The 23,276-nt window shown below is 46.6% G+C and overlaps 1 protein-coding gene across 4 annotated transcripts in view; it reads right to left on the minus strand.

The window, feature by feature from the left end:
• The window catches only part of N4BP2 (NEDD4 binding protein 2), a 501,549-nt gene that overhangs the window by 155,334 nt on the left and 322,939 nt on the right, over positions 1–23,276 (minus strand). For 3 of the 4 annotated variants that reach the window (XR_003854530.1, XM_029589135.1, XM_029589126.1), the window contains exons 9-11: positions 21,264–21,349; positions 9,623–9,668; positions 1,979–2,244 (exon numbers count right to left, since the gene is read on the minus strand). Coding sequence is in view for 3 of the 4 variants with exons in the window: in XM_029589135.1 (XP_029444995.1) it covers positions 1,979–2,244; positions 9,623–9,668; positions 21,264–21,349 (398 nt within the window). In the remaining variant the exon portion in view is untranslated. Of the gene's footprint in view, positions 1–1,978; positions 2,245–9,622; positions 9,669–21,263; positions 21,350–23,276 lie in introns of those variants that run through there. The other variant, XM_029589148.1, reaches the window with a different exon arrangement.

Consider the following 23,276-nt stretch of genomic DNA (forward strand, 5'->3'; position numbering starts at 1 on the left):
TGTGGCAAAGAGATCGACTGTAGGTAGACTGCAAACTGAGAAACTGCTTGAGTTACCTTTGGAGTCAGATGTCATTCATGGGGGCGAAGAATTCTACAGAGTTAGTTCGCTCTGGAATTGAGAATCTCGGGTAAATAAGTGGCTTCTAGAGAGATGGATCTCTGTTGGGTCCACTTTAGAATCTGAACTGCCCCCGCAGCAGAGGTTTCATGCACCGGATTTTTCCTTCTAGTGTATACAGAACACTGTGAGCTAGTTATCTGTGTGAATCATGACTAGCCTCCATTGTGGGAAGTCCCTGTAGTCTCGAAAGGGCGTGTTTACCTCCTTGAGATTCAGAAGGTTTTGCGTAGTGTACGCATGCACGAAGTACATGGAGCTTGTGTTTGTAAGTTGTTCAAATGAAGTGCCCCTTTCTTGGGGGGAGGGGGGTGCATCTGTGGTGAGCATCACATGATGTCGAAGTGGCACGGAGGACGTACCCATACAAAAGCAGCTGAATTAGGCATGCTGTATCTACGTGAAAATGCCTCTTTCCTAAAATAATGAAAAAATAATGGGAGTAAGACATGAGGAAAAACTAAACTAATCAACTTTTTTTTTCCTTAAGGAGACTCATAAAAAAAGAACTGCTAGAAGGAAAAATTTAACTACAGAGAATGAATAGAAAAAAAACAGAAAAATTACTCGAAAAAATCTAGCAAATGGCAGAAAGATAGCAATGTTCTTTCACTTCAGCAGAAGAGAACAACAGAGGAGACTTGCATGGCACGGCTGCATAGGAATAACCAAGCATGCTCAGAAAGACTTCTATGGCTTTCTGAGTTCTGAGAGAGTATGTTTTGTGTCGGCACCATCCAATGACATCATCTACTTGTCTGGCTGAATTCAGTCCTATCTGTCCATTGAGAAAAGGAGTTTCAGAGGCTCTGAAATGTTACAAAACATACGAAGGAAATTAATTTCAAGAAAAAAGTCTACTATAACAGGATACATCTGTAGTCTATCCATGAAGATTGTGAACAATGTTCCTGACAACTTGTGTGAGGGATCTGACTTCTTTTTACACGCCACTCCAGTCATCTCATGATTTGAACTGCACAGGGTCCTACAGTCTTATGGGGACAGTAGTTTAAATCATGAGATGACTGGCATGTGCCAGGCAGGCAGAGGGGATTCAGATGTCCCCCTGTGCAGTTACAGATGGAACAGTGAATGTGAACCAATTTTTGTTAACACAGCCCACATCCTTCTCATTAACTGGTATCGGTTATTGAGAAGGATGGTATCTCAGTGTCTGGTATCAGTGATATTCCTAAACCTGGACAACTAGAGGCCAGTATTACCAACAAGGCAATACAAATTAAGACATACCAAATTGTGTGTACATTTCATGATGCCTAGTTTCTCTCTTCGGTATAAACTTTGCACATGATTATGTCGATATTCATTATGTAATTTTCTGTGAATATAATAAATATTAGTTAGATTTTTTTTTATCTATAAACTAGGCAAGAAATGGAATCAGCTAGTGACCACAAGCACTAACCAATGGCAAAACAGCTTTCAAAATGCTTAATATCAATCAATGGCAGTTGAGCTGAATAGAAAATAAAAATCAAGAGGGGTTCTAAGTTTTGGGAGCATCAAGGGCACATGAAGGGGCGATTAGGCACTCTATTATCACTGGCAGAAATATTAATGAAATTGGATGAGTGCAACAAAAGTATACTGGGGTGGTAGGAAAGAGGGACAGGCACATAAGAATCTGGGCTTAAAAATGCAGTGGTTCCTCAAGAACCCCTAAAAGATCTCCTTTTTAGGGTAATCAAATATCCAAAATTAACCTAACAACTCTATCTCATGAATATTCATTGTGGGTATCCTGAATCCCAGACTTGTCAAGATATTTGAGGACTAGATCTGAAAGACAGATTTAATGCATCATGCAGCCCAAATTAATTTGCAGTATACTTACAAGATCCTGATGCTCTTGGAAAGCGATTTCTTCAGACATGATTTGCCTGAGTGACACTTTTGGGGTCTGTGTATTCCAGTGATCCATGAACGGCAGTCCTGCAAACTCTTGCTGCTGGCTGAAGACCTGGCAGGGTCCAGCAAGTGCAGGAGCAGGCGGTTGGGAGTTCCAGTTTGATTTCTTCCTCAGCAGTCCACCATCTGTCTTTTGGAATGAGGAGAGGATCTCTGCACCATCTAGTTGTGAATGCTCAGACAGCGACCAATCTACAACAAAGCATGTTTTACAAGCACACTTTAATTAAGCAGTAATGCCCAACATCCCTGGCCTTTACCAGCATCCTCTGCATTACTAGGGGAAATTACACAGAGAAGAAAGGCAGTGCTACAGTAGCAAGCTTATTTTCACCAGAAGAGAAAAAACAAACTTGTTAGTGGAATCAAGAAAGTAATATGGAAAGAGAAATACTTTTAAACAGCAAAATTGCTTACCTTGTAATAGGTGTTATCCCAGGACAGCAGGATGTAGTCCTCACATATGGGTGACGTCACCGGAGCCCTAGCGCGGGAAATCTTTCTGTCAAAGTTTCTAGAAACTTTTGACTGGCCCTGTGAGGCCACTGAGCATGCCCAGCATGCCATGATATTCTCTGCCACAGGTGTCTCTCTTCAGTCGTATGTAGCAATAAGCTTTAGCAAAAATAAAATAAAAGGAATGAGACCCAACTCCGCGGGGTGGTGAGTGGGTTCTGTAAGGACTACATCCTCTTGTCCTGGGATAACAACTATTACAAGGTAAGCAATTTTGCTTTATCCCAGGACAAGCAGGATGCTAGTCCTCACATATGGGTGATTAGCAAGCTAGAGGCTGAGTCATTTTGTATTGAGGAAACAGTGAAGTATTGTTGTTGAAATGAGTCAGCTGTGGATCACAGCAGGTTGGATGTAGAACGAGTTGGGATTAAACTGGAAACAAGTTCTTTAAGACAGATTGTCCATAGGCTGAATCTTGTCATCCTTGTTTGTCCAAACAGTAATGAGCTGCAAAGGTGTGAGAAGAACTCCATGTTGCTGCTTTACATTTGTCTAGGATTGGCACTGAACGATAGTGTGCTACTGAGGTTGACATTGCTCGTACTGAATGGGCCTTTACTCGCCCTTGGAGAAGAAGGCCTGCTTTTTCATAGCAAAACTGTATGCAATCTGCTAGCCAACTGGCTAGAGTATGTTTACCCACCGGCTTTTACTGGTTTGTTTGGATCATAAGATACAAACAGTTGTGTGGATTTTCTGTGGACTGCAGTGCGGTTGATATAGAATGCTAGTGCACGTTTACAGTCCAAGGAATGTAAGGCTGTTTCTCCTGGATGAGAATGGGGCCTTGTAAAGAATGTGGGTAAAACTATGGATTGGTTCAAGTGGAATTCCGTAACTACCTTGGGAAGGAATTTAGGATGTGTACGGAGAACCACTCTGTCATGTAGGAACTTTGTGTAGGGTGCGTACGTGACAAGTGCTTGTAACTCACTAACCCTTCTAGCTGATGTATTAGCTATGAGGAAGAGAGTCTTCCATGTGAGATATTTAAGGTCACAGGAATCTATGGGTTCAAAAGGAGAACGCATTAGTCTTGTTAAAACCAGATTCAGGTCCCATTGTATGACTGGTGGCCGAATTGGTGGCTTAAGGTGAGTTAAACCTCTCATAAATCTACTTACGAGAGGTTGTGTTGATATTGGTGCATCTCCCAGTTTGTTATGGTAAGCTGAGATTGCACTTAAATGTACTCTTACAGAAGAAGTCTGGAGACCAGATTCTGAAAGATGGTAAGTAGTCTAGTAGAGAAGTAGTGGGGCAAGTGAAAGGATCGATATCCTTTTGCCTGCACCATAAAGTAAACCGTTTCCATTTTGAAGAATAATTCGTGTTGAAGGTTTACGTGAAGCTATAAGCACATGAGATATATTTTTTGAAATATTGAGGGGTTGTAAAATCAAGCTTTCAACATCCATGCTGTCAGGGATAGGGATTGAAGGTTGGGATGGCGCAACTGGCCCTGATCCTGAGTTATGAGAGTGGGAGCCACTCCCAGACGAATGGGATCCCTGATCGAGAGGTCTAGAAGTGTGGGAAACCATACTTATCGAGGCCAATACGGGGCTATGAGAATCATGGTCCCCTTGTCCTGTTGTAGTTTCACTAGAGTTTTGGTTATGAGCAGTATTGGAAGATACGCGTATAGTAGGCCTGAGTTCCAAGGGCGAGCAAAGGCGTCCTTGGCTGGTTGATTCTCCCGCTTGTCTAGAGAACAGAATTTGTCTACTTTGTGATTCAGATGTGACGCAAAGAGGTCTATTGTCGGTTGGCCCCAACGCTGAAAGATCCTGGTCGCTACTGAGGGATCCAGGGACCACTGAGGTGGTCCGCCACTACATTGTGAATGCCTGCTAGATAAGTGGCCCACAGGAACATTGAGTGATCTAGGGCCCAGGTCCAAATCTGCGCAGCCTCTTGACAAAGGAGATACGAGCCCGTACCCCTTTGTTTGTTGATGTACCACATAGCTACTGTGTTGTCCGTTTGGATCAGAACAGTCTTGTGTGAAAGGCAGTCCTTGAACGCATGCAGAGCATAACGTATAGCTCGAAGCTCTAGGAAATTGATTTGAAAAGTTGCTTCGAGTGTTGTCCACGTACCTTGTGTTTGGAGATTGTCTATGTGAGCTCCCCAACCCAAGGTGGATGCATCTGTAGTTAATGTTATCTGTGGGAGTGGTTGCTGAAATGGTAGGCCTTTGCGCAAGTTGTCCATGTTTGTCCACCAAAGAAGAGATTACCTTAGTTGGTGAGTCACTGGAATTGGATAATGTAGTGGTTGAATGGCTTGGGGATCCATTGTGATCTTAAAGTCCATTGAGTAACTCTCATGGCGAGTCGCGCCATAGGAGTGACATGAACTGTGGAGGCCATATAGCCTAGTAAAGTGAGAAACTGATGAGCTGTGGTTTGTTTCTGTAAGTAAATGGCTCTTGCTAGTAGAGTAAGTGTCCTTGCACGATCTGCGGCTAGAATGGCCTTTGCTAGATTGGTGTTCAATTCTGCTCCTATGAATTGAAGCAGGTGAGTTGGAGTGAGATGGGATTTTTGATAATTGATGAGAAAACCCATGGAGTGAAGGTGGTTTATTGTTCGAGTCAGAGAAGTGAGAGCTCCTTGCTGAGATTGACTCCTGATGAGCCGGTCGTCCAGATATGGGAAAACATGGACACTTTCCTTGTGCAAATGTCCTGCTATTACTGCCAGACATTTTGTGAATACTCTGGGGGCAGAGGCTAGGCCGAATGGTAGAACTCTGTACTGGAAATGTTGATGGCCTACCATGAAGTGCGGGTACTTGCGATGAGGAGGGAATATTGGTATGTGAGCGTAAGCGTCTTGAAGATCCAGAGAACAAAGTCAATCTCCTGTTTGAAGAATGGCAGCATGGTGCCTAGAGAAACCATCCTGAATTTTTCTCTTTCTTCAGAAATTTGTTGAGGTTTCTGAGGTCTAGGATGGGACGTAGGCCTCCAGTTTTCTTTGGAATGAGGAAATACCGGGAGTAGAATCCTCTGCCCTGTTGAGTCCAGGGTACTGGCTGTACAGCCCTGGCTCTCAGAAGGATGGATAATTCTACTTGTAATTGAAGAAGTTGAGAATTCTGTTATGGGAAGAGACGTGGTGGAGATTCTGGAGGAATTGATAGGAAATTTAGTTTGTAACCTCGAGACACTATGGAGAGCACCCATTGGTCTGATGTTATGTTTAGCCAATGTGCGTGAAAGTAGGATACTCTTCCTCCCACTGGCAGATCTGGTCGAGGTTTTAGGGGATGGATTTATTCTCTGGCCTGTATTTCAAAAACCCGCCGCAGGGCCTGACTGTGGAGTGGGTTGCAGCCAGTTAGGCCTAGGTTGTCTAGATTGGGAACGCTGTTGTGGCCTGGTTGATCTACCCCTAGAAGTTTGGGGGTAGTATCTCCGTGGCCTATAGTAAGAGCGTCTGGTTTCTCTTCGATGAAGCAACGAGAAGATTGTGTAGAGGGCTCTTCTGGTATATGAGATAGTTGATGTAAAGTCTCTGTATGGTCTTTAAGCTGTTGTACTGCTTCTTGGACCTTTTTTCCAAATAAATTGTCACCGACACATGGTAGGTCCACAAGTTTTTCTTGAACCTCAGGCCTGAAGTCTGAGGCCTTGAGCCATGCCCATCTTCAGGCGGTGATTCCAGCTGCTGCTGCTCTAGAAGCAGTCTCAAAGTTGTCATATACTGCCCTCACCTCATGTTTACCGGCTTCTAGGCCTTTGACTATGGCCTGTGCTGGTTCCTGGAATTGCGGAGGCAAAGAGGTAATAAATTCCTCCATTTGCTTCCATAGGTTCCTCTGATATTGTGTGATGTATAATTGGTAAGCAGAGATTTTTGTGTTCAAGATGGCACTCTAATACACTTTTCTGCCTAATGAATCGAGGAACCTATGGTCTTTACCAGATGGAGTTGATGAGTGTGGACGCACACGTCTCGACTTTTTCTGTGCAGACTCTACTATAACAGACTGGTGTGGTAACTGTTGTTTTTGATATCCTGGAGCTGTCTGCACTATATAGGTTGTGTCCACATGCTTGTTCACTGCGGGGACAGAAGATGGATGCTCCCAGATGCGGCGTTGAAGATCCAAGAGAACCTCATGGATTGGGACAGCCAGCACTTGTTTAGGTGGGTCTACAAACTGTAGAACTTCAAGAGTTTGTTGTCTAGTATCTTCTTCTGCGGTTAGTTTGAAGGGAATGGAGTCAACCATGTCCTGAATGAATGTTGAGAATGATAAATCTTCTTGAGTTGATTTTTTTCCCTGGTCTGGAGGAGAAGGTTCAGACATGAATCCCTCAGAAGATGTTACAGACTGCTGGTCATAGGGAGACTTTGGCGATGATCTGGGAGGGAAGTGAAGGCCTGAAGGGCTTGGTTGTGGATCATCGGAGGAAAACAAGGGTGAGGTGTCTTGAGGCTTTGTTGATGGTAGGTTATCGATGACATTTTGATATCTTTGCAAAAAACTTCGATAAAATGCGAGATCTTGTACTTCAGGAGGCTCAGATGATGGTTGCCTCGATGATACAGTGGTTGTCATCGATGTAGTCGTTGGTGGAAGTGTTGTGGAAGACTTCAACATCGATGGAATCGAGAGCAGCATCGAAGAGCCCAATGGAATCTGGGCGAAGATGGACGTCGATGACGTAACAAGTCTCGGTGTCGTAGTGATCGAGTCCATCGGTGTCCTCGGCGCGAGCAAGGGCACCGGAATCAGTGGGCCCACCAGCATCGATGCTGGTGGCATCGGCATCATCGCCAGAAGTGCTTGATCTTTAGAGCCTCGATGACCGCTTGTCTGATGAGATCAGACAATTCCGGCTATACAACTGGTGGAATCAGAGCAGTTGTAAGCGGTGGCGGAGGCTGCGACGATGGATCCTATGCGGAAGTCTGTGGAGGATCCGGCATCGATGGAGGTAAAGGCCCAGGCATCGAGGGGACCGCTATTTCCTGGTCCCGTGGCCGCATTGCCATCGATTCCTCCTGGGACGTTGATGCGGACGATGATGGTCGACGATGTCGATGACGATGTTTCAGCTTTAGTTGGTCGGCCGACTTCGTGGATACTATGGACGATGGTGAAGATGGACGATCACCGGATCCATCCAGGCGTGGTTTTTTAAGTAAGGCTCGTTTAGTCGCTCCAGCCGGAGAAGTCTTCGAAGATTTGGAAGGGGAAGGAATCAGTTGCAGCTGGAACAAATGTTCCATTTTTTCCTGCCTAGCCTTTCGCCCCTTTGCCGTCATCTCGGCGCATTTAGGACATGTATTCACATCATGTTTTTCACTGAGACAGAGGACACATTCTAGATGTGGATCAGTGATCGACATGGTTCTGTTACAAATAGGGCATTTTTTGAAGCCCGTAGCCATTTTGTTATCGACGGCCGTCGAAAGAATGTGAATTCGTGAGAAGAAAAAATTTCCAAAATTGAGAAATCAAGACCGAGGTATTCACCAACCGGTGAAAGGGAACCCCGACAGACTTCTATGAGAGAGAATATCGGTAAAAGTATGACTTTTCAGTCAGCAAAAAGTTGTGAAGAAACGCAACGGCTCCTGTCCCGCGATGCCTGAAGCAGCGCGGAAAAGCGAAGACTGAAGAGAGAACACCTGTGGCAGAGAATATCATGGCATGCTGGGCATGCTTAGTGGCCTCACAGGGCCAGTCAAAAGTTTCTAGAAACTTTGACAGAAAGATTTCCCGCGCTAGGGCTCCATCTGTGACATCACCCATATGTGAGGACTAGCATCCTGCTTGTCCTGGGATAATAATAAGAACACTTTCCAACACTGTCTTGTTCATTTTATGTAAGAGAGGCTCGCCTTCTGATGTCATAGCATTGTTACTGTCTCTGTAACGTCTTTTAAATTTCAGAGGCCCAAAGGTTTCCTCCTGTTCCTTTTTGCTGCTTTCAGTTCAATTGGAACCTGGCACTGTGAGTTTATTAGAAACTATCCACTGCTTTCTTCTCCAACTTTTACATTCTCTACTCACCTAGCCTGGTCACTGCAGCACCAATCCTCAGCCAGGTGCCATAAAACAGGACTCCTTCCAGAACCCTGCAATCATGGACCCAAAGTCCAGCCACTAGATGTTACCAATACATAATAACCATGACTCCCCAATCCCATTCCGATCCCATAGCTGGGAATGTTGCTTCCACAGAAAGCCTAGCCCCGGCCGGCCTGTGGAGCTGAAGACATTACCCAAAAATCAAACCTAGATCTCCCATGTGGCAGTGCATAATCTATTACTGATTCTCCAGGCCAGCCCTCATCTCTGATTTCTACCCTCTTTTTTCAATTACTTGCTTCATGTGTTACTTGGGCAATTCAAATTTGTCAGGCCAATAAGTTTCTTGAATTGAAAATGAAAGGAAAGGTAAAAAAATCATAATGCTGTCAGGACAACAAAATGAATCAGTTATTTCCACTTTCGGATAATAGAAGGACCAGGGGGCATTCCATGAAGTTAGCAAGTAGCACATTTAAGACTAATCTGAGAAAATTATTTTTCACTCAACGCACAATTAAGCTCTGGAAATTGTTGCCAGAGGATGTGGTTAGTGCAGTTAGTGTAGCTGGGTGCAAAAAAGGTTTGATAAGTTCTTGGAGAACGCCATTAACTGCTATTAATCACGTTTACTTAGGTAATAGCCACTGCTATTAATTGCATCAGTAGCATGGGATCTTCTTGGTGTTGAGTACTTGGCAGGTTCTTGAGGCCTGGTTTGGCCTCTGTTGGAAACAGGATGCTGGGCTTTGGTCTGACCCAGCAAGGCAATTTCTTATGTGTTTAAAAGCCAGGTTGCAGGCAGCATTCAGAATGAGTTGAGGAATGAACAAAGGTACTCTTTCACCCCATATAGTATTAGAGAGGAACTCTGCAACACTGCAGTGAAGCAAGGTCGATCACAATATAAAAAGCAGACAGCTTTCCATCAACCTGTGATTTCATTTTTCCTAATTACTCTTTTGCACATTTTCACATTGATGACAGACTCACATACCTTCCAAAATGAGCTGATAAGACAAAGCTTCTTGCCTTTGCCGTTCCTAAGAACAAGTAATAAAAATTAAAAACAGTGTAAGTTACTGAAGAATCCTTTTCCTGGACTTTCCAAGATTTCCCCCCTCCCAATCCCAAAAGGAGAGCCCAAGGTAATCCAGTCTCCATAGCTCTGTTTAGGCATACTCTGCTCTGCAAGGGAATAGAAGAACCCTGGCTGCAGCAGTGCTCAGAGGGCCCCAAGCAATGAGATGTACTTGGCTGACTGCACAGTTTTATGTGCCTAACTTTACTCCCAATATAGCAAGGATTTTTGCAATTAAAAAAAAGTAACTCTGGGCAGATTTCATGTTAATAAAAGCATTAGCTATTACTCCCCCAATGCAAGGAGGTGCATTAAAGCCCTGAATGCTTAACTCAGAATTTATTTTTTTTTTAATAAAACACTGGAAATTTAATTCCTAGGTCACAGGTGGAGTAAAGTTAACTCAGATTTCTAGAGCTAGTATTAGTCTATTTTCTAAATCGACTTAATTAATAGCAGGTAATAGACATCTCCTCCAAGAACCTATCCCATCCTTTTTTAAACCCAGCTATATTAACTGCACTAACCACATCTTATAAATATATTGTGCAAATCTTTTCCTTCAAATAAATTTCTGTCATGCTGAAAGAGACTACTATTATTTTAATGCATATAAAATTTAATTGTATCAGCAGAAAGAACATAATTTACATATAACAATGCTAGACAGAAAGCAGAGCTGCTTACCTGTAACAGGGGTTCTAGGACAGCAGGATGGTAGTCTTCATACATAGATGGCATCATCAGATGGAGCCCGGCACAGAAAACTTATGTTAAAGTTTCTAGAAACTTTGCCTGGCACATTGAGCATGCCCAGCATGCCACTATCCACGCGTCCACACAGGGTCCCTTCTTCAGTCTCATAGCATAGAATTATGAAAAAATAAAATAAACACAGGAGAAGCCCAACTCCACGGGGTGGCAGGCAGGTTACGTGAGGATTAATATCCCGCTATCATAGGAGAACACCTGTTACAGGTAAGCAACTCTGCTTTCTCCTAGGACAAGCAGGATGGTAGTCCTCACACATGGGGAATCCCTAGCTACAGGCTACTCCCGAACAATGATGAGACCAACAAACACCTAACCAGGTGCCAATGGGCACAATACTGGTATTGTTGGTAACAGAGGGAGATAGCCTGAACCCGAACAAAGGCAGGAAGAATTGGATTCTACAGCTGAGATTCCGAAGGATGGACTGGCCGAAACTGCTATTGCGTCGGCCATACCTATCCAGAAAGTAGTGAGAGGCGAAGGTATGGAGAGAACTCCATGCCGCAACCTTGCATATCTCGTCCACGAAGACCGCTCACAAGTGGTCCACAGAAGTCGCCATAGCTCTGACAGAAAGAGCCTTGACATGGCCCCCAAGCTGCAGCCCCGCCTGAGCGTAGAAGGAGATGCAAGAGTTGCATGGACTGCTTATGGCCTACTATCCGCTCCAGGATGAAGGCTAAGGCTCTCTTTAAATCCAAACTGTGTAGAGCTCGCTCGCCCTGTTGCGAATGAGGCTTGGGAAAAAAGGTGGGTAGGACGACTGACTGATTAAGATGGAAATCCAACACCACCTTAGGTAGGAACTTAGGATGCGTGTGCAGAACCACCCTATTCTGAAAGATTTTTGTATAGGGTGGATACGTCACCAAGGCCTGAAGCTCGCTGACTCTGTGTGCTTAAGTGACTGCCACCAAAAACATGACCTTCCAGGTCAGGCACTTGAGGACACAGGAGTGCAGCAGCTTAAAAGGAGCCCTCATGAGCTGAGACAACACCACATTGAGGTCCCAAGATACATAGGGAGGCCACAGGGGGGGCTTCAGTTAAAGCAGACCCCACATGAAGCATCCCACCAGGGGCTGCACAGAGATGGGTGAACCATCCACACCCTGGTGGTAGGCACCAATAGCACTCAGGTATACCCTAACGGAGTTGGTTTTTAAACCAGCATCCGAGAGATGTAGGAAGAAATCAAGGAGTTTTATGTGGAGCAGGAGAACAGATCCAAGCCATGGTGCTCACACCACATGGAAAACCTTCTCCATTTCAGGCCATAAGACTTCCTAGTTGAAGGCTTCCTGGAAGCCACCAGGACTCAAGACATCTCATCAGATAGGTCAAGAGGCTGCAGAATTAACCTAACATCCAGGCTGTCAGGGACAAGACTTGGAGGTTGGGTGGCGCAGCCTGCCTTGATACTGCTTGATGAGGTCTGGGGAAATCCCCAGGCTCATCAGTTCCTGGGGGGAGAGATCCCAGAAGAGCAAAAAACAGATCTGTCTCGGCCAGTGAGGGACTATGAGGATCATAGCCCCACCGTTCTGTCGGAGCTTCAGGAGAGTCTTCGTCACCAGAGGATATGCGTTAAGAAGGCTCTTGCCCCAGTGGTGGGCAAAGGCGTCCGAGGTTGGTTTGCCATCTGCCCTGTGCAGGGAGCAGAACTGAAGAACCTTCCTGTTGCAGGGGGATGCGAATAGATCCATGTCTGGGATTCCCAGAGATGGAGGATCCAATCCGCAACTGCCTGGTTTGGGGACCACTCATGGGGCTGGAAGGCACAACTCAGCCTGTCACTACAATCTCCATCCTGGCCAGATACATGGCTTGGAGCACCATACCTGGGGCAGAGCCCATGACCAAATCTGCACCGCCTCCTGGCACAGGAGGAAGGACCTCATACCTCCCTGCTTGTTGATGTACCACACAGTCACCTGGTTGTCGGTTTGGATCAGGACCACCCCTGTTAGCTAGCCAATCTCTGAACGCCGAAAACACCCAAAAGGCATACCAGATCGCACAGAGCTCTAGGAAGCTGATTTGGCACTGAGCTTCCTGGGCAGACCACAGGCCCTGGGTGCGGAGCCCTTCCACAGGGGCACACTACCCCAGGTTGGACGCATCCGTGGCGAGTACAATTTGGGCAGAGGGATTTTGAAAGGGTACCCCCTGTTCCAAACTGGAAAGACTGCCCCACCAAGACAAGGAATTTCGGAGAGGCAGAGTAATGCAGATGTGCACATGGAGGTCCTGGATGGCCTGCTGTCACTGGGACCGCAAAGTCCATGGAGCTCTGCGCATGAGTAAGCGAGTAAAGCAGAGTTGCTTACCTGTAAACAGGTGTTATCCCAGGACAGCAGGATGTAGTCCTCACATATGGGTGACATCACTGGACGGAGCACTATCATGGAAAACTTTCTGTCAAAATTTCTAGAAACTTTTGACTGGCACACTGAGCCTACTGAGCATGCCCAGCATGCCGTGATCCCTGAAGCCACAGGGGTCTCCCTTCAGTTTCATTTGTAGCAATAAGTGCTAGCGAAAAAATAAAATAAAGAACTGTAGCGGACCCAACTCCGCGGGGTGGCGGGTGGATTTCATGAGGACTACATCCTGCTGTCCTGGGATAACACCTGTCACAGGTAAGCAACTCTGCTTTATCCCAGGACAAATAGGATGGTAGTCCTCACATATGGGTGATTAACAAGGTACAGGCTAACACATCTTTTAACAGGTCAATGGCACTCAACTCGTGCAACTGGCAGAACAACTGGAGTGCCAATGACTATGATGAGGCAGCCTGAATCACAGCAGGAGGTTGAGGAAGGAGTTGGATATTATACTGGAAATAGGTTTTTCAAGACAGATTGTCCAAAGGCAGAGTCTTGACATCCCTCCTTATCTAAGCAATAATGAGCTGCAAAGGTATGCAGAGAACTCCAAATTGCAGCTTTGCAGATGTCAGCAATAGGTACTGAATGGTAGTGTGCTATGGATGTTGACTTAGCCCTCACTGAGTGTGCTTTTACTTGCCTCTGGAGAGGAAGGCCTGCTTTCTCATAGCAGAATTCGATACTGTCTGCTAGTCAGTTGGAGAGAGTTTGTTTGCCCACTGCAACTCCTGGCTTGTTTTTGTCAAAAGAAACGAAGAGTTGGGTGGATTTCCTATGGACTACAGTGCAGTCTTGGTAAAATGCAAGTGCGTGTTTACAGTCCAAGGTGTGCAAAACCTTCTCGTCCTGGTGAGAGTGGGGCCCTGGGAAGAAAGCGGGCAAGACTATGGATCGGTTAAGGTGAAAATCCGTTACCACCTTAGGCAGGAATTTGGGGTGAGTGCGAAGGACCACTCGGTCATGCAGGAACCTTGTGTAGGGTGAATATGTGACAAGGGCTTGTAACTCAATGACCCTCCTAGTAGATGTAATAGCTACCAGGAAAGTAAGAAATTTTACATTACAGGAATGCAAAGGCTCAAACAGGGATCGCATGAGCCTTGCAAGCTCATTTAGGTCCCATTCTGTAACCAGTGGTCGAATGGGAGGCTTAGGTTGAAGTAAGCCCCTCATTAACCGACTCACTAGGGGTTGTGCTGTTATTGTGGCATCCCCTATTCCTTTGTGGTATACTGCAAAAGCACTCAGGTGTACACGTACAGAAGAAATCTGGAGACCAGAATCTGAGAAGTACCATAGATAGTCTATGGGAGATGGAGTGGGGCAGGAGAAAGGGTCAATACCTGTTGGAGTGCACCACTTGGTAAATCTAGTCCACTTGGAACGGTAAGATTTACGTGTGGAAGGCTTTTGTGAAGCTACGAGAACTTGAGAGACTTGAGTCGAAACACTGAGGGGTTGTAAGGTCAAGCTTTCAACATCCAAGCTGTCAAGGCAAGGGTTTGTAGGTTCAGATGGTGTAGTCTGCCTTGGTTCTGAGTTATGAGAGTGGGCATTGTGCCCAGACGAATTGGTTCTCTGATCGAGAGATCGAGAAGTATGGGGAACCATACCTGTCGAGGCCAGTACGGGGCAATGAGGATCATTGATCCTTTGTCCTGCTGTAGCTTCACGAGAGTTTTGGCTATTAGCGGAATCGGAGGATACGCATATAGAAGGCCTGTGTTCCAGGGGCGAGCAAAGGCGTTCCTGTTGAATGGCTGTTGATGGTTGTGGAGGGAGCAGAACTTTTCTACTTTGTGGTTTAGTTTGGACGCAAAGAGATCGATGGTTGGATGACCCCAGCGTTGAAAGATTTTACTCGCTACACAGGGATCCAGAGACCATTCGTGGGGATGAAAACGTAGACTGAGACTGTCCACTAGGACATTTTGTATGCCTGCTAGATAAGTGGCCCTGAGATTCATGGAGTGTGTTAGAGAAGATAAGAGCCTATGCCTCCCTGTTTGTTGATGTACCACACTGCTACTGTGTTGTCTGTTTGTATCAGCACAGTTCTGTGCGAGAGGCAGTCTTTGAAGGCATAAAGGGCATAGTGTATCGCTCGAAGTTCCAAAAAAATTGATTTGACACTTCTTTTCGAGCGGAGTCCACGTACCTTGTGTCTGGAGAAGGTTGATGTGAGCTCCCCATCCCAAGTTGGATGCATCCGTGGTCAAGGTTACTTAAGGAACCGGATGCTGGAACGGTAGACCAGTTCGTAAGACCGACTGGTTTGTCCACCAGCAGAGGGAGAGACATAACTGGTGGGTGACTCGTAGTAGGGATGATAGTGGTTGAACAGCTTTGATCCACTGAGATTTCAAAGTCCATTGAGTCCTTCTCATGGCTAACTTTGCCATAGGGGTCATGTGGACCATAGATACCATGTGGCCCAGTAGTGTAAGAAATTGATGGGCAGAGGCGAACTTGTAGTTGATCAGTGAGTCTGCTAGATTTGCTAGGTTGTTCGCATGGTCGCTTGGAAGAAAAGCTTTTGTGACTGTAGTATTGAGGTCTGCGTCATATGTGATTTTTGATAGTTGATCAGGAATCCCAGGGAATGCAATAGAGTTATGGTGCTTTTTAAGACAATGAGAGCTCCTTGCTTGGATGGGCTCCTGATGAGCCAATTGTCTAGAGAGGGAAAAACATGTATGCTGTCTTTTCTTAGATGTGCAGCAACCACTGCCAGACATTTGGTGACCCGAGGTGCTGAGGCTAGTCCGAATGGTAGAAATCGGTACTGGAAATGTTGTTGTCCCACTATGAATTGAAGATATTTTCGATGTGGGAAAATGGGGATGTGAGCATAGGCTTCTTGATGATCCAGAGAACAGAGCCAATCTCCTTTCTGTAATAAAGGAATAATGGTCCAGAGGGAGACCATCCTGAATTTTTCTTTTTGAAGAAATTTGTTGAGATTGCGGAGGTCTAGTATGGGGCGGAGATCACCTGTTTTCTTTGGAATTAGGAAATAGCGGGAGTAGAACCCTCTGCCTTGTTGAGACCGGGGAACGGGTTCTACGTCTCTGACAGTCAACAGGATGGAGAGTTCTAACTTTAGTTGAGATGTTTGATTGTTTTGTGACCACAGTGGAGTACGTGGAAAGTCCCGAGGTATTGTTCGAAAATTGAGACGGTATCCTTGGTTCAAGATGGCTAATACCCACTGATCTGTGATTATGAGGCCCCAATTGTAGTTGAAATAATGAAGACGACCTCCTACAGGCAAGTCTGGTCTGGGATTGTTGGAGTGGCTGCTGCTCAATGAGAATGTTTCAAAACCCCGATGCAGGTCCAGCTTGTGGGGCTGGTTGAGGTCTGGGTTGTTTGGTTTGACGAGGACGTCCACACTGAGATGGTCTTGAAGAACGTACGGTAGAGGTTGATGGATAATATCTACAAGGCCTGTAGAAGGGCTTTCTAGTATCCCTCCTGATAGGCTTTCTTGATGAGGAAGACCGATCAGATGGAAGTTTTGAAAGCTGTCGCAGTGTTTCATGGTGATCTTTCAGTTGTAACACGGCTTCCTGAACCTTGTCACCAAAGAGATGGTCTCCAGTGCATGGTAGATCAGCTAATTTTTCTTGTACTTCTGACCTCAGATCAGAAGCCTTCAGCCAAGCCCACCTCTGGCGCTGATTCCCTCAGCAAACATACGTGCAGAGGTCTCAAAAGAATCATATGCAGCACGTACTTCATGCTTTCCTGATTCAAGACCTTTTTGAATGATAGTATTGAGTTGTTCCTTATGCCGTTGCGGGATATTATCTGTGAGTTCTTGAACTTGTTTCCACAAGTTTCTCTGGTATTGTGTTATGTAGAGCTGATAACTTGCAATACGTGATATCAACATTTAACCTTGAAAAGATTTTCAGCCTAAGACATCCAGGAATTTTTGTTCCTTTCCTGGGGTTGTAGAGGAATGAGTATTCTGTTTCCTTGCCTTTTTCTGCATCAACTCAACTACCACCGACTGATGTCCGTCCAATGTCGATGGCATTTTTCTCTTGATGCTCGGTTCTTTCTTTAGTTTGAACCAAAGAAGAGGCCACCGATGCCGCAGGAGGAGTCTGTGATGGATGGTCACCAGATCTCTTTTTCCCTCGATGAAATTTTTCGAAGGAAGAGGGCGATAACATCGGTGAGGATTGAGTTGACGTCGATGGAGTCACTTTTTTTTTTAATAAGTCCTCCATTTTATCAAGGCGAGCCCGCCTGTCCTTCGAGGTCATCTGCGCACAGGTTGAACAGACACGAACATTATGACTTGGACCTAGGCATAGGACGCATGTCTCATCTGGATTGGTGACGGACATCGTTCGAGGGCATTTTTTGAAACCCGTGGCCATGATAAAAATATAGGCCGCAAATGGTCGATGGTTTTCGGGTACCAGTATGAGGTAAATGAACAGTCTGAAAAAAAATGCACCGGAACAGTACTTACCAAGTGTCACCAAAGGGAAACCCTTATAAGGGAGCTTTTTTTTTAATGATTTTTATCTAATTACTGAACTATTTTCCTGTGAGGAAAAGATGTGAAAAAATTCACAGATCTCCTTCAACGCGAGGCTAAAAGCAGCGCGGAAAAAAGACTGAAGGAAGACTCCTGTAGCTTCAGGGATCACGGCATGCGCAGTAGGCTCAGTGTGCCAGTCAAAAGTTTCTAGAAACTTTGACAGAAAGTTTTCCGTGATAGGGCTCCATCCAGTGATGTCACCCATATGGGAGGACTACCATCTTGCTTGTCCCGGGATAAAGGGAGTAACATTGATGAATGCGGCCATATGTCCCAGGAGTTGCAACATGCGGCGAGCCAAAATCTGCCAGCTGTGTTAGACCACTCCCGCCATGGACACTAGCGTGAGTGCCCGATCACGGGGAAGAAAAGCCCTGGCCCAAGCCATGTCCAACAGTGCACCAATGAAGCAATAGGCCGAGATGGGACCTCGGGTAGTTGATGATAAACCCAGGGAGTCCAACACCTGAATGGTCAAGCGCAGGGATCATTCTGCTCCAGCCTGGGTAGCATTCTTGACCAGCCAATCGTCCAGGTAGGAAAACACCTGTACTCCCAGCCTGTGGAGATGTGCACCCACCATGGCCAGCCATTTGGTAAAGAAGCATGAGGGCCGAGGCCAGTCCAAATGGCAATCTGTACTGGAAGTGTTGCCTGCCCACGACAAACCGTAGATACTTCCTGTGACTGTGTGGAAGGTCTTGATGTGAGTGTAGCCGTCTTTTAGATCGAGAGAGCATAAGCCAGACTCCTCTTTACAGGAATCGGGAAATAATCAGGAGTAGAACCTCTGCCTCTGCTGTTTCAGCAGAATAGGCTCAACAGCCCTGGCTGTTACAAGGTTAGAGAGCTACTCCAAAAGCATGCCCTGATGTACTGTTGGACCCCAGGAGGGGCACGAGGGGAGGGGGGGGAGGGGGAGCAGGAGTCCAGAGGACACCCAGAAAGTTTAGCCTGTACCCCTGACGAATGATGGAAAGAACCTGCTGGTCTGAGGTGATGCTGCGCCAACACTCTGTGAAGAACCATAGCCAGCCTCCGAACAGAGGATACGGGCAGCTGGCTTACGCTCCCTCACAACCAGTCAAAATCCCGTGGCAGGACTTGGCTGGGAAGCCAGCTGAGGTTAGGGGGCCCGTTGCTGCTTGGGGCGGCCCCTAGAGCTCACCCACTGTGATTGGGTGTGTGAGAAGCAGGAGGATAGTACTTCCTTTGGTGGTAGAAGGACCTCAGACCCTGTTGGGAAAACCTCTTGGCAGAGGACAGCAGGTCCGACGTACTGGCTGAGAGATGCTGCAGGGTCTCATGATGATCTTATAATTGAGCCACAGCATCCCTCATCTTATCCGCAAAGAGATTCTTGGTGGTACATGGCAAGTCCACGAGCCTCTCAATCACCTCCAGGCAGAGATCTGAAGCCCGGAGCCAGGCCATCCTATGGGCACCAATGCCCACAGCCGCCACTCTTGCCGCCATCTCGAAGACATCATAGCGCTCCTCATGCTTGCCACATTCAAGAACCTGCCAGACAAATGTCAAGAAAGCATCCTGCTGCTCTTGGGGTAGGTGCTCAGCCATCTCCTGGATCTGTTTCCAGAAGTTACGAGAATACTGCGTCATATATAGCTGGTAGGAGGCGATATGGGCAATTAGCATGGTGCTCTGAAAAATCTTCTGTCCCAGCACATCCAACACTCTGTGTTCCCATCGCAGAGGAACGGAGGCATGGGTGCAAGAATGCTTAGCCCTCTTGAGGACGGACTCCACCGCCACCAACTAGTGTGAGAGTTGACGCTTCTTGAAACTTATAGAGTGCTGGATCACGTACACCCCATCGGCCTTTTATTGACCGGAGACAGAGTGTTCCCAAATTCTAAGGAGCAACTCCTTGAATATCTCATGGACAGGAACAGCCACCACCTCCTTTGGGGCATCCAAAAATTGGAGAATCTCCAGCATCTTGTGTCTGGCATCCTCTTCCATCAGAAGTTGAAACGGCTTCTGCCATGGCCCGCATGAAACCAGCAACGGTCAAGTCCTAAGGTGGGGACCAGCACTGTTCCTCCGGAGGAGATGGGTCTGAGGGCAGGCCACCAGAGTCAGAGGAAGACTCAAAAGTATCATCCCTCCACGGATCATAAGGTGTGTCATCATCACTAAGATCGCATGGAGATGGCGGTGGTGGGGTGCTTCCCAGGTCCCGCAGCCTGGGCACCAAAGGCACTGATGGCACTAGGGCATCAATAGCCCCGAAGAACCTGGAACTGGACCAGGCAAACCTGAATGCGGAACCGAAGGCCTCGGCAGTGCCTCCAGCATCAAAGGGCCTTCCTCCTCCTCGGAATCCACGATGGGGATAAGACCGAGATAAGACAGCAACAGTGCCCATCGAGGTATCGATGGCACACCGGGCATTGGCTGTGTGAGGAGAACACTAAGAAGAGCATCGAGGCGTTCCAGCAGCGGCACCAACATGGAGGGATGGAGGGTGCAGGCTCCAACACCGGTGGAGACACCGGCAGGGCTGGCAGTTGATGCCCTGCAGGGCTCGAAGAACCATCAAGTGCACCCTGCATTCCAGTTCTTCCTCGAAGGCCGCCAACAATAGAATGGGCTGAGGAGGAGGAGTTGTAACCAGATCTCCCTTGAAGCCTCAAGGAAGATCAGTGCCTGGCACTGGAATCGGTGGGGGACACCTTGGACCCCCAGCATCGATGAAGGGCAGTACCTCCTTGCTGCAGGGTTGCTTTGGGGGCATCATTGCAGAAGCCTGTGCCAACCTGAACCCAGTACCATGCAAGGATAGAGACCAGTGGTGATTTTTCCGGGGATTCCCACGGTGCTCGGCCCAGTCTTTTCCTGGAGCCGAGGAGGAAGGAGACAATCCAAATCTCCTCGAGTGAGAGCAGATCAATGAAGGCCAGTCTCCAGCCCCACTCTCCACTGGTGTTGAGAACTCAGAATTTATCAATCCAAACAGCTTCTCCATCTTGTCCAGTTGGGCACGCCGGCCCTTGCGGGTCATCTGATCACAGAAACGACACCACCTAACATCGTGCAATGCCCCCAGGCATAGGATACACACCTCGTGTGGATCTGTAAGGGACACTGTCCAAGGGCACTGAGGAAACCAATGAAAACCCGACACCACCATGACGAAAAACAGCCAGCAAGCAGTCAGTGACCAGTGGCCCCCGAAGGATTCCACAACCAGGAACAGACTGCACTGAACAAAGAACTTACCATGCCACGAGACTGACTAAATCCAGGGAGAAGTTGAAGAGGGACGCCATGCAGGAAAAGCCAAAAAACATGACCGTGGAATGTAGTTTTTCCAAAAGGAAAAAACACAAGCTCCACAATCGTGAGACGACAGCTCCGCAGAAAAGAGGAGACTGAAAAGGGACCCCACGTGGACGCGTGAATGGTGGCATGCTGGGCATGCTCAGTGTACCAGTCAAAGTTTTCTAGACACTTTGACATAAAAGTTTTCCGTGCTGGGCTCCATCCAATGATGTCACCCATGTGTGAGGATTACCATCCTGCTTGTCCTAGGAGAAATAATATAACCACACAATGTGTGATTTCTGTTCTGTGTAGCATGGACAGGTTACATTGATTTGCAGGAGTATAGAAAAGCAAACTTGGGTAGGCAACTCTGGTCCTTGAGGACAAATAAACTAGTCAGATATCAACAATGAATATTTTATACATTTGGTCCAGAAATCTGTTCGTAGACCTCGAAAGACCACATTACCTACCCATGTGCATTACATGCAATATCCAGCCTTCAGATAAAGATAGAGGAATGCTTTACAATCCTACTAACCTTAATGGATTCCTTCCATTTCTTATGAATTGCTTGAGCCAAATGCAGATCTATGTACACCACACAATCTTCACCAGTCAATGAACCTAAAGGAGGGAAACAATTTTCTTATTAACGAGTTAAAAGTAATTGGTCCATAAAGGATTAAACACAGAATGTGTTAGCCTACCACATGTCACAAACAGGGTGCCATTTACTTTCTAGCTATGAGATTTTGAAGACAAATTTTATAACTGACATTCTAAACCATAACTTTTAACTGGCTGCAGTTCAGAAATCAAAACTCTTCCTCTGATGACACGTCACAAAATGGAAAAACCACCTCTGGTTTCTATTTCAAGATGCTTTTATTTCAAAATTTCCTTTTAATTACACCTGTAAATAGTGGTACACCCTCAGAAGAATCTTCTGAACTTAGAAGAAAATCTCTTCTGTTCCAAAGTCAGCTTCATGTGTGCATGCAGGAGTTGCTTCTCCCAGGTTTACTTCAATAAGGGCAAGCAGGAAAGGGCAAAGATCAAAAGGGCTTCAATAAAAAAAGAGTGCCACAAACAGAGGCGCGGCTTAAAAAAAGCGATGATGAAGAACGGCGAACCTCATAACGGCGATAAGATTAAAGGCCCTTGCTAATAAAGGCGGTGATGAATATAGGTTCCTCTATTGCCTTTATTAGCATGGGCCTTTAATCTCTTTTATTGAAACCCTTTTGATCTTCGTGCAGGGAGGGCAGAACCTCCCCAGCCTCTGCAGCAGCTCCAGCAACTTACCCGGAGAGAGCCAGCCAAGCCGATCAGCAGCAGCAGCCATCTGGGGCCACCAGGCATCTTGCAGGCTAGCTCCGTCACCCCAGCCCTGATCCCTGCCAAGCAAACTCCCCACTGACGCCAGGCTCTACCCCCGGCCCCTCCTCCTGGGGTGCCGGGGAAGAGGGAGCGTGCTACAAGAAGGGGTGTATGGCGGTCGGGAGCTCCTCTCCTCTCTCCCCACAACACACTCCCGACCACCAGCCTCCCAGGGGGTCAAAATAGGAAAATTAGTTCTTACCTGTTAATTTTCGTTCCTGTAGTACCATGGATCAGTCCAGACTGTGGGTTGAGCCTCCTTTCCAGCAGGTGGAGACAGACCAAAACTGAAAGGATATCCTATATGAGCACAGAGCCTATCCTATAACCCTTCAGTATAACGAATGTCAAAGCAGAAAATAACAAAACCAGAGTAGGACCAAGTAAGCAACCAGAAAGCTCAATGGAGCAACAGTAGAGCAATGAACGAAACATGTTATGCCTAACTGCTCTTGCATATACTTGGACAACCAAGGCTTCCGGTGTATTTGCTCAGTATTCTTGCAAAAAAAGACGTCTGAAAATCTGCAACCTGTAAGAATAAGCTTCGAGAGGACAGAAAGAGACAACAGGGAAGGGTGTCTGTACTGATCCATGGTACTACAGGAACGAAAATTAACAGGTAAGAACTAATTTTCCTTTCCCTGTACGTACCCGGATCAGTCCAGACTGTGGGATGTACCAAAGCTTCCCCAAACCGGGTGGGACCGAGACAGTCCCACTCGAAGTAATAGCCGCCCAAAGAACCAAACACCGGAGCGTGCACGTCCAGATGGCAGAGTCGAGCAAAAGTATGCAAGGATGTCCAAGTGGTAGCCCTGCAAATTTCCTACGGAGGGACTGATTGAATGGTCGCCCAGGAAGTAGCTCGAGAACGCAGTGAATGAGTCGTTAGACCCTTGGGAACCACCCAAACATGACAAAGAAAAGCGGAGGAGAACAATTCCGCAACCAGCACGCTATAGTGGGCTCAAGAGCTGGCTTATCCCGATTGCACCCAGGCCAGGGGACAAAAGATGGACCGATACACGGAGGTCATTGGTAACTAGGAAATAGCGAAAGTAAAACTCGTATGGCATCAAGGTAATGGAGATCGTCACCAGTTGCAGGGGAAATGCAGGGAGTTCTGCTGACTGGTGGACATGGAAGTTAGAAGAACCTTCACCAAGAA

This window comes from Rhinatrema bivittatum, chromosome 1 (assembly GCF_901001135.1).
Source record: "Rhinatrema bivittatum chromosome 1, aRhiBiv1.1, whole genome shotgun sequence".
Lineage (NCBI taxonomy): Eukaryota > Metazoa > Chordata > Amphibia > Gymnophiona > Rhinatrematidae > Rhinatrema > Rhinatrema bivittatum.